Raw genomic sequence first — 12,048 nt, 5'->3', positions numbered from 1 at the left:
TTCTTTCATGTTTTCTTCTTCTTTTTCTTCTTCTTCTGTCGTGTTTTCTCCTCCTCCTCCTCCTTCTCCTTCTCCTCCTCCTCTTTCTTCTTCTTCTTGTTTTTCTTTTTCTTCTTATTCTTTTTCTTTTCTTCTTCTTCATCTTCATCTTCTTCTTCTTCTTCTTCTTCTTCTCCTCCTCCTCCTCCTCCTCCTCCTCCTGTGCATTGTACATCCACACTGTGCACTGTGCAGTCCCCTTTTATCTAAGACACCCGTCTTATATATTTTTCAGTGTCCCCAATGCAAAGAAAGCAATATAAGCACAGATTAGGATCTGCACAGATAACCCTGAGTTAACGGTCACTACTCTTACTTTCGACCTGTGATGGGCTGTGGATCACTGAGGGTCCCTGTTAGTCAAGTGACCACCATCGGGATTTTTTTAATGTACCAGGGGTCACTGCTTCAAGATGAAACTTGTGTACTTGTCCCACATGGGAGAGTTCCTTGTCTCAGTGGAGTGAACGGAGCTAGGGCCTGATTGACTGCTGCCTACCTACAAAGTGCCAGGAAAGGCTGCCGCACCACCCCTAAACATCCACACTGTGCAGTGTGTAGTTTCCACGTTATGTCCACAGATTTCCCATTAACTCAGTGTACCGGTTTATAAAGTCATGCTGTAACTATTAGTTTATTTGATTACTTTCTCTTTCAGGTTACTCAATCGGGTAGCTTATAGACAAAGTATTATAGAATGTGACTTTTCCTTTCCAGTATTTCCTATGAAATTTCCATGTCAGTTTTTCCATGTTGCTTGGTGGTTTTTCTCACTTTTTCCTGGAGGGTTTGGTGGTAAGGGAACCTTCTTGCTTTACTATCCTTATCCTTCAGCATGTAGAGTTAGATCATGTAGTCATAGTTTTCTCTGTAACAAGCAGCCTCAAAAGGACCATAAGGTCTGTTGCTGTTTGCTTTCCTATGTAATCATATGTAATCCTCCTCCTTCCCCTCCTTTTGCCGTATTGGGATAATGGGGGCCCGGAAGTCGATAACTCATTTCTGACACTGGAGTTGGTGACCTTCCTCACACTTCCCTGAGCGGCATCATCTGAGCAATAACTCCCAACCACCAATTGGATTTCAAGCCTTTCGATAAAGAAGAAGCAGATTTATCAGTACATTTTATCAGAGAAAGAGAGAAAGAGAGTACGTTATGCATGGATGACACCTTACTGTCCTATTCTGTGTTAAATAAAATCCTTCAAGCATCGCCAATCTTTGCACGAATAAAAGTACATGCAAAAAGATATTAACCAACCCTATCCAGAAATAAATTGGCAAGGAAGATGATTTAGGAAGCCTCTTTAAAACGTGAATACTGTCCTTAGTACGTCAGGGAGCAAAGAGAGTAAAGCGTAAAAGAGAGTAAAGAAAGTAAAGAGAGTAAAGAGTACCTTATGCTTGGATGTACTCTAAGGAAGGCCAGCAGTGCCCGTGTTCCAGATTTCTTGGTTCCGATAATTAGTACGTCAGGGAGTTGCTTGCTGGCAGACTGGTTGCGATCTGTTGGCAGAGGAAGAGGCGGGCTAGAGTACAAAGGAAAGCAAACGGCAACAAACCTGTTGGTCCTTTCGTGGCTGTTTGGTATAGGGGAGATTGCAAGTAACAAAACTATTCTATCATCTAATGGCGAGGATAGAAAAGTAGGAATTCCCCCTTCGCCACCTACCAACCAAACCATCCAGCTGAGGCCAGTAGGAAACAGTGAAAAGGACCACCATGGAGCATAAGAAAACTTCCATGGAAATTTCATGGGACAGAGGGAAGGGAAACCTTATTCTAAGCTATCTACATGAAACGGAAAGTAACATTAAGTCAACAATATTAATCAATGTCCTGGCTCTAAAAATAAAAAAAAGTTTATATATACTGTACAGAAATGTTTTATCCAGGAGAAAACATACTAAGCTGGAAGTTAGATGACAGATACTTATCCAAGCGACCTTTAGAGGTTAGTATTGTATCACAGATTACTACATTGGAAAGCAATTTGTTCCATATAATTACATTATCATCATCATCATCTAGTCCTGAGTTGCCCCATGAGAAGCATAGAAGCCCAAAGCTAGGCAAGTTGGTCCTGACATTTAACCTGCCACGTGCCGGCTATTTTTAGCCCTATGGGTCACCCCAATGCCGGCCATTTTTTGACATTTTTTTCTTGGCTAAAATGATAGATTTTGATGTGCAAACAACGAATTTCGCCATTAAAATGCCCACTGAGGCTGGGAAATGAGTTTTATTGAGTCCTGCATTCTCGTGTACAGGTATAGCCGCTCTCTCACGCTCACCACATACGTGAGAGAAAGCCGTTTTCTATGTAAGGTATACTCAGGTATTTATGTTGGGAAGGTATAGCAATGTTCAGTAAACTTTTCTGATTACTTATTACTTCAGCATCTATCACAATTTGTGTGTCTTTCTTACTGTGAATGCATTATCTTACACTTACTTGAAGATAGGTACAACCTGACTTCATTACATACAGTCCTGGCACTTACAAGAAAGTATTTGCAACTTGACTTCACTAAATAGTCCTTACACTTACAAGAAAATATTTATAACTTACACTTATGTGAAAATATTTACAAAATGCCTTCACTATGTACAGCACTGGGTGAGGCACACAGGCAGAGTGAGGCAGAGCGAGTGTGAGGGGGGGAGTGAGTGAGTGTATGGCCTTGACAGCCTGGGGGATGGTAAAGAAAGTTACCTTACATGTCTGCCAATTTTTACCTGAGAATCTTGAGAAAATGCAGTCACAGTGAAGTTTTTTATTTTAAAGCGTTTTAAAACGGCACTGGCACTGGCCACGGAATTATGTCAGACCATTTTAAAATGGCACTGGCACGCGGCGGGTTAAGATGCGAGTGACCAGCCCCACTCATCCCCGAGTGATATTACGTGAGTAATAAACTGCAACCATTCCTTGGATATAAACCTGACCAGGCTCAATCCGATTGGAGCACCTTAATTACCCACTAAACCACAACGTGCCATATTTACAACTCTGTTAAAGAAGAAATGCTTAGCTTCATGCAGCTGGAATTGTTTTCCATTATTTTATGCCCATTGCCTCTGGAATAATCCGAGTGATTAACTGAATCATTCATTGATAACCATGTTACTGTGTCCTTTGAATATTTTAAATACTGGAATTAAATCTCCTCATAAACTGCCTTTAGTGAAAGAGATTCTGGGTTTCTAAACATTCTTTGTATTTTTTTTATTTCTCATTTATTTCTCATTTTAGTTATCATTTTCAAGTATCTCTGTCATTTTTGTAATAAGGAGACCAAAACTTGACACAGCACTCTAAGCGCGGGGGTACTAGAGAATTATTTAAGGTGAGGATAATATTATCTGATTTACTTTTGAATGCTCTACCAATGAATTTGATTTAATTTGTTGGCTTTTTAAAAACAGCCTCCATGCACTGTTTGCTTGGTTTAAGATCATTTATTATTACAATTTCTAAGTCTTTTTCATGACTGACATTATCTGGTTGAATAGTATTCATGGTGAAACTGGCTTTTTCATTTCTATTTCCAATGTTTAGCGCCTGGCATATACTAATATTAAAGTCCATCAGCCAGGTGTAGGCCCAGTTAAACAGTTGATCGAGGCCATTGAGCATTGCCTGCCTCTGTAAAGATGTAGCTGCTTTGTTTCGAATTTTAATATCATCAACAAATTGGATATTTTACAAATTAAATCCTCATTTATGTATATTAAAAACAGAAGAAGACACAATACTGAGCCTTGTGGCACACCACTAGTAACATCTTTCCAGTCTGATTCTTAACCAATTATTATGACCCTCTATTTATGTTCTGTAAACCAATTATGGATCCACCTGAGCACAATGCCTCGGAACCCATGCACATTCAATTTCTGAAGTACTCTTTTATGGGGAACTTTATCAAATGCTTTTTGACAGTCGAGATATACAATGTCAGCAAACCTGGTTTCATCATTTAAATTGATTACCGGTATACAATAGAAGAGATTCATAAGGTAAGAACAATTATTCCAAAAACCGTGTTGTGAATCTCTGATAAGATTATTTAATTCTAAGAACTTAACAGATTTATCTCTGAGAATAGTTTCCAACAACTTACACACCACTTAAGTTAAGCTTATTGGTCGATAATTTTTTAATTGATTTGTTGCCTTTTTAAAATATCGGGGTTACATTTCCTAGTTTTCATTCACGAGGCACCTTATTGTTTCTTAGTGATTTACTGAATAGCTTAGCTAATGGCCTAGCTATTTCATTCACTGCTTCTTTCGAGTGTACAGGGATATTTTATCTTGCCCCTGTGTTTCATCCACTTTTAGTTTACCAATGGCAGGTGGTATTTAATTTTTGTTAACAGTAATGTCAATAATTACGTATCCTTATCTGAGGTAACAGGAAAAGCTGTGGGAATGGAATTCAATTGTAAATACAGATGAAAAGAAAGTGTTTAGAATTATAGCCATATCTGCTCATCATCGGTGTGCTCTCCATGACCTGTGACTACTGGGCCAATTGTTGGTGATACCTGTATTGTCATGTTTCTGATGTAGCTGAAAAAATCTTTTGGGTTGGATTTATTGATACATGCAGTGTGAGTTTCAAAGTTTTTCTCATTTTGCATTACTATTTTTTTTTTTTTTTGCTCTTTGACGAAGAGCATCATACTTTATCAGTAAGACGTTTTGTGATAAAATAATTTTTGTGTGCATTTTTTTTGTTTTTTTTTTGTCAACAGGCTATGCTTAATGGTCACTGGATTTGAGTGACACTTTACCATAAACGCCCTGGTGATGTCGAATTAACGCTAGCTATAGAAAACTGCGAACAATTTTGTAAGGGGGACGAAGGTCAATGGTATGTTTACCTGACCTGACTCTACCGTCCCAAGCACTCAGATGGTCCCTTTTATTCGGAGGTTTTCGCCCATATGTTTACATGTTAATGGCACAAGCAGTGAATTTTACTGTATTTTCCATGAATCATGGTGAATCAAAAGATGGGCTTAAGAAGTTAAAAAACCACATTGCCAAGTGCATCAGATGATTCTCTTCACTGCTGCAAGAAAACGAAATTAGTTTTAAAACTTCGAAAAAATGGTCCCTGGGCCAGCCAGGGGAGCCCTCAAATTTCTGAACCCAAAGCCACTGAGGGGTTAATTTCTGTATTCCTCCATTGGTGTTTAAAATTTTTAACAGGCTGTCTGTTTTGCACTGGAATACATAATGTTAATTCTTTACTGAGAATATCTGTGAATACTTTCCATGCTTCAGTAATATCTCCTGATTGAACAATGCTATTCAAGTCACTAGAAACAATTATTTCCTGTAATTTGGGAAAATTCTGCTCTCCTAGTCAGGCACTTTCTCATAACTAGCCCTGACATTGTCGTTACTGAAATTGATGTTGAATGTGACCATGTGATGGTCACTAGTACTAAACTCTTCCCCTACCATAACATTGTTTAACAAGTCTTCCAGTGTGGCCAAAACCAGATCTAACATGCTATCTCTTGTGTTGGGCAGTCTACAAACTGATGCAATGAACTTTCTTACAAGTTAGTATACACATCCAACCCTGTGTGTGACAATAGGGCCTCTCCCCATTTGGCATCAGGTAAATTAAAATCACCGAAGATTGCATTATTATCGGTACTACATATTTCAGCAAATTGGTTGTAAATTTCACTATCTGTGTTGCTGGACTGTGCCGACAGATGATAAATTAATCCAAGTACTGCTTTGCCCTGGGACGTATTTCTAAGGTGGAGTTAACTACTGTCAAAATTGTCAATAGAAGGCTTAGGAATTTTGACCAGATGAAGTTCTACTTTAATAATAACGGTACACCGACCCATACTCTATTATTTCTCCCTCTACTGAAAATATTGTAACCTGGTAAGTTATACTTCACTAAAATATCTTGTTGTTCCGTGTTCAACCATGATTCTGTTACAGCTATCAAATCATAAATTTCAGCAAGAACATATGCCTCAAAATCAGAACATTTATTCTCAAAACTAGGCAAGAGTAGAGCCTTCATAACCTTGCTTCCATTAGTCTGCTTGTGATTCTTGACATTTAATTTGACTCTCCTATGGGCTTTGTATGATGAGTGTTTTTGTGCCAGAAAAAATGCACTGTATCATCCAGTAAACGACCAAGACGAGCAGAGCCAACTGTATTTAGGTGTAGATCATCATGTGTGAACAGAACCCGCTGCTAATAGAAGTGATTCCAGGTGTCTACGAACTCAATACCCTCTTGTAAGCTAAGCAACTGAAAGAGATTATTCAAGCATAAAGCCTTGTTATAAAGGACAATGTTTGCTGCAGTCCTAGGGAGAACACCTGAAGTAAATTATTATTAGTTTTTCCCTGTAATGCTGGAGCATTAATTTAAACTTGTTCAGGAGCTCTTCAGACCGGGTTCGCATTACATTGTTGGTTCCTGCGTGTGTGAAAATCAGACTTTCATTAGTTGTACCTTCCAAAACAACGACCACAGCCTCAGTTACATCATCAAGTCCGGCACCTGGAATGCAATATTGCTTCCTTTTAGATGGTGCTTTGCCACAGACCTCCAGGAGCTGCTCACGGATAACTGAGTCCCTCACCAGTCAAGCCTCATGAGTCCCTTCGTTAGTGTTGGCTAATATCTGATATTTATTGCAAGTAGTGACCGGTAAGATGCATCGCCTCCTTGTCACCTCGCGACATTTTGCACCAGCTGGAAATGATACTGTTCAGATGGTGGTTGGTTAGTTTCAGCAGCAGGATGGGGGACATTGGCAGTGTCACCTTGGGCAACACCTGTCCTTGACCGAGGGAGAGATTGGTACTGCTGTTGGTGTGGGTCTGGTTGTTGCATATTTTGTTGTTTTTACTGGTGTTGGTGACAGACTGGTTGCGATCTGTTGGCGAAGGCGGAAGGAGAGGGGGGTTGGAGGGATAGACTGGTACGGTTGTGGTTGTGGTTGTGGTTGTTTTTGTGGTTGTTGTTGGTGGTGGTTTTGTCGCTGTAGCTTTTTTGTTCTTAATGTTATATTTCATGTATTCGGCTTTGTTTTTGTTCATGTTGTTGTTCTTGTTCTTGTTTTTGTTGGTGGTGGTGGTTTTTGTTTTGGCTGTAGTTTATCAAATGTTATTTTTTATGTGTTAGGCTTTGTTTTTATTTTGGGTTTTGTTTTTTCCTGGAATCTTTTGTCAGTATTATCTTGGAGGATCGTCTGTGTCCCGCGTAAACCTATGAGGAAGTGCATTGCAATCCACAGTGGATTGTTACTAGTATGTGTTGGTACTGAAGCAGGGAGAGAGAGAGAGAGAGACAGACAGACAGACAGACAGACAGAGCTATATCACTGTCTGTATCTCCGGCTACCAATGTTTGCAAACACTTTATTATTCCTGCCTAACTCATAACTGTGCGTGAGTCTCTCTCTCTCTCTCTCTCTCTCTCTCTCTCTCTCGTAACTGCATTTTTTTCAATTCCCTTTAATATGTCTCTTTTTCTCTCCTGTCTCCTTTCCTCTTCTCTTTCCTCTCCTCTTCTCTCTCCCCATCTCTTCTCACTTCTCCTCTCCTCCTCTCGTTTCCTCTCCTTTCCTTTTCTAATGTCTCCCTCCTCCTCATTTTCCCCTTCTCTTTGTGTACTTTTCCCTCCCGCCATCTTGAATTGTGGATCTCACCTCTCTCTCTCTCTCTCTCTCTCTCTCTCTCTTTCTCTCTCTCTCTCTCTGTAAGCTTTAAGGACTAAATCGACTATATTCTACATATGCATGCATTAGACTAGTAGTGTGTGTGTGTGTGTGTGTGTGTGTGTGTGTGTGTGTGTGTGTGTGTGTGTGTGTGTGTGTGTGTGCATCCATTTTTTTCCAGTCTGTGTATGGCTGTGTCTATCTATCAGCCATTTCATCTATCTATCAGTATTGTGTTTATGTAGCTCAGTATAAGTTATCATTTCAACTAGTTTATCTATTCGTCTATCAGCTGTCTATTAGGTAGATTACTAAATATGAGTATGTCCACGTATCTGTTTACCACTCTGTTGTTTCATCCATTCTTCTATCCATCCTTCCACCCATCCATCCTTCCCTAATACATCTATGCATACATCCATTCATCTAATCCCTCCCTTCCTCCCTCCGTCCCTGTGGCCATCCATCCACCCATCCACCCACCTTTTCATTCATCCATCAATCCATCCATCTATCCGTCCCTCCGTCCATCCACTCTTCCATCCATCCATCCATCCATCCACCAGACCTTTTGGTAACTCTTCATTTGTCTGTAATGGTCAGAGTGGTTTAATTTTCATATAGGCCCGAATCAGAATGGATGGCTGGATGGTTGGTTGGATGGTTGGTTGGATGGATGGTTGGATGGATGGATGGTTGGATGGATGGTTGGTTGGTTGGATGGTTGGATGGTTGGTTGGATGGATAGTTGGGTGGATGGATGGTTTGATAGATGGTTGGTTGGGTGATTGGTTGCATGGTTGTATGGCTGGATAGTTGGTTGGGTGGTTGATTGGTTGGTTGGTTGATTGTATGTTTGGTTAGTGGATTGGTTGTATGGTTGGTTGGTTGGTTGGCTGAATAGTTGTATGGTTGGTGGAATGGTTGGATAGTTGCATGGTAGGTTGTATGGTTGGTTGGCTGGATAGTTGTATGGTTGGTGGAATGGTTGGATAGTTGCATGGTAGGTTGTATGGTTGGTTGGCTGGATAGTTGTATGGTTGGTGGAATGGTTGGAAGGCTCGTTAATTAGGTTAGCAGATCAGTAAGTTATTTAATCATCCAGTAAATTGAAAGGTTATTAATTTAGATGGGAATTCGTTCATTCTCTCTTCCCTCCCCATTCCCCCATTCCCCTCCCTCCACCTCACTTTCTCCCGCTCCCTGTCTCTCTCCCTCCTTTCCCTTGCCTTCCTTCCTCCCAGCATGTCTCAGTTCCCTCCTCTTCTCCCCCTTCTCTTCCCTACGCCTCTCCCTTCTCCTCCTCTCTCCCTCCCTCTCCTCTCCTTTCCTGTTTTATGTTCCTTATTCCTCTTTTTCTCACCCTCTTCCTCCTCTTCCCCTGTTTCTTTTATCTCCTTTTGTCTTCTTACCTTCTCCCTTCCTCAATTCCCATCCTTTTCTCTCCCTCCGTCCCTCCCCCTTCTCCCACCCTTTCACCTCACCCCTCCCTCCCTCCCTCCCCTTCTCCCACCCTTTCCCCTTCCCCCTCCCTCCCTCCCTCCCTCCCATTACACCCATCCTTTCACCTTCCCCCTCCCTCCCTCCCCTCACTCCCATCCTTTCACCTTCCCCCTCCCTCCCCCCTCTCCCTTTCCCTTCCTCCTCTCTCTCTCTCTCTCTCTCTCTCTCTCTTGCCCACTTATTCTCCTTTAATCAGCTGTTTTGTTCCTCTCTCTCCTCTTTCCCTTCTTCCTCTTTCTCTCCATCTCCCTCCCCCCTCCCCCCTCAGGACAGCTTGTTTCAGTGTTGTAAATAAAACGAACACGACCCTCCACCTTCTCCCCATCTCTCTCTCTCTCTCTCTCTCTCTCTCTCTGCACAATATCTATCAATCTATCTAGCTATCTATTTATCTATCTGTCTATATAGATATATATAGATGGATAAATATCATTTAGATAGATATAGATGGATAGACATATATAGACAGATAGATAGATAGATATAGATATAGATAGATAGATAGATAGAAAAAAGATAGATAGATAGATAGATATAGATATGGAAATAGATAGATAGATGGATAGATAGATAGATAGCGAGATAGACAGGTAGATAGATAGATAGATGTGTGTGTGTGTGTGTGTGTGTGTGTGTGTGTGTATGTGTGTGTGTGTGTGTAATTCAGCGCAGCACGACGTGTCTGGAGGGGGACGTGGGCGCGTCAGTTTACCTACATCATATCGGTGCTCTTGCAGTCAGAAAAATCGGCTGGGGAAAAATGATTACTTGAAACTAACCACCCAGGCCCATGCTTACCCCCGTGAATGGCAGTACCAGTAAGTTTATAAAGTTATACGCTCTTATAGGGATGTCAGTCTGTCTTGTCTCACGTGACTGACCCCCCTCCCCTCCTACTTTGTGCATTTAGTGTTTAAGATGACAGTGTTACTTGTTAGCAATGGCTAAACTTTATATAGTTATGACAAAGTTGCACAAGTTATCGAGTGTCATAAACTAGTGAAGAAACTGGTGTTAGTGAACGTTATTACGCCAATTAGTAACCAAGTTCAAGGCCTGGGGTTGGAGTCAGGGGGTATGAGTGGTACCCTGCCACAAACACGCTGGAGATTGACTCCCAAGTTCTCCAAGCGCAGTATAGCAGTCATCAGGCTTTAGCTGGATGACAACCCCCCCTTGCTGCCACACAGCTGAAGGAACAAAATACCATTCTGCTCCAAGACGTGAGTGTTTGAACTAATCAAAGCACCATTCAAAAGTGACTGAAATATCGGATGGCGACGGCCTGGAAAACGCTTCTTGTTAGCGATGTCCGGCATAAAAAGTTGCTTTTGCAGAGAAATATTCTTCATAGATTGTACATAACTGGAGACGTGTTCTGTGGACCGATGAATCGATTTTTTTTTTTTTTTTTTTTTTTTGGTCAGTGACACCAGGCATCAGAATGTGTGGCGTGGTAGTGAGTCGGATCTGCAACCCAAAGTTTACCGTAAAGACTGTCAGACACCCCGCCTCCCACGTGGTATGGACAGCTTTCTCTTATCCAGGACTAATCGACCTTATTATTCTCCCTAAAGACCAGAATGTCACCAAAGACGTTTATCTTCGCCTTTAAGACGACCACTTGGCTGACTGCTTTGCGGCGACTGTGCTGAAGTGCTGCAGCGGGACGGGGCTCCCTGTCATACTACACAAGTCCTCAAAACCTGGCTTTGCATAAGTGAGGTGGAGCGGATTCCTGATATTGCCCAGGGAACAGTCCTGATACTTCACCCACTGAGAACCTCTGGACCATCGACAAAGGCAAATGAAGAACCGAAGACACGTCAACAGGGGCCAAAGTGGTTGCCCTTCGTCGTATAAGAGCTATTTCTCCCCTAGTACCTTCAGGAAACTCGCTGACAGTGTGACAGATTGTCTTTTGGAAGTGCAGTTAAGCAAAGGCTACCTCATCAACAGGTAAAAGGATCGATGGAGAGTGTTCAGAGAAGAGGAAAGTTGTATTACACACTGTAGTTGGTTGCTGCCATGACTTTTACTTATGTCGCACATATTTGTTTTGTGGTGAAATGCTTAGGTATGGGGGTGAGATTGTTGTGGAGTGGATATGGAAGTTGTGTAGATTGGCTTGGGAAGAGGGAAGGGTTCCAGAGGACTGGAAATCAGGTATAATTGTTCCTCTGTACAAAGGAAAAGGGGAGAGAGAAGTATGTGGTAACCATAGGGGTATTTGCCTTCTTAGTGTGACTGGTAAAATATATGGTAGAATACTCATTGATAGGGTTAGGCATATGACAGAGGAGCTAGTTGGAGAAGAACAAGGGGGATTTAGGAAGGGAAAAGGGTGTGTAGACCAGATATTTGTTCTGAGATGTTTAGTGGAGAAGTATCTAGAGAAGGGAAGGAAAGTGTATGCTGCCTTCATGGACTTGGAGAAAGCTTATGACAGAATAGATAGGCAAGGTATGTGGAAGGTATTAAGAATATATGGAGTGGAGGGGAAATTGTTGAGTGCTGTGAAGAGTATGTATGAGGGAGCTAGGGCTACGGTGCGAGTGGATGGTGAGCTGAGTGAGTTCTTTGATCTCAATGTGGCACTGAAACAGGGGTGTGTAATGTCTCCATGGCTGTTTAATATATATATGGATGGGGTTGTAAAGGAGGTTCAAGGTAGGGCAGTGGATGTGGGGGTGGCCCTAATGAATGAGGGTGAGATTTGGAAGCTTCCGGGGTTGCTGTTTGCTGATGATACAGTATTGTTGAGTGAAGATGAATGGGAGTTGCAAGGT

At 41.6% G+C, this 12,048-nt stretch overlaps 1 protein-coding gene across 1 annotated transcript in view; it reads right to left on the bottom strand.

Annotated features, from left to right (window-relative positions):
* LOC145393838 (heparan sulfate glucosamine 3-O-sulfotransferase 6-like) overlaps nt 1–12,048 on the bottom strand; it is a 49,667-nt gene that overhangs the window by 18,317 nt on the left and 19,302 nt on the right. Inside the window, exon 3 of the mRNA XM_080267881.1 lies at nt 1,437–1,545. Within this exon, the coding sequence (XP_080124007.1) occupies nt 1,437–1,545 (109 nt within the window). The remainder of the gene's footprint in view (nt 1–1,436; nt 1,546–12,048) is intronic.

This window comes from Coenobita brevimanus, chromosome 25, assembly GCF_032717465.1.
Source record: "Coenobita brevimanus isolate Jiangsu-jjx chromosome 25, ASM3271746v2, whole genome shotgun sequence".
Taxonomy (NCBI): Eukaryota; Metazoa; Arthropoda; class Malacostraca; order Decapoda; family Coenobitidae; genus Coenobita; species Coenobita brevimanus.
Note: the sequence above shows the minus strand (reverse complement) of the source record. Positions and strands in the feature narration are given on the sequence as shown.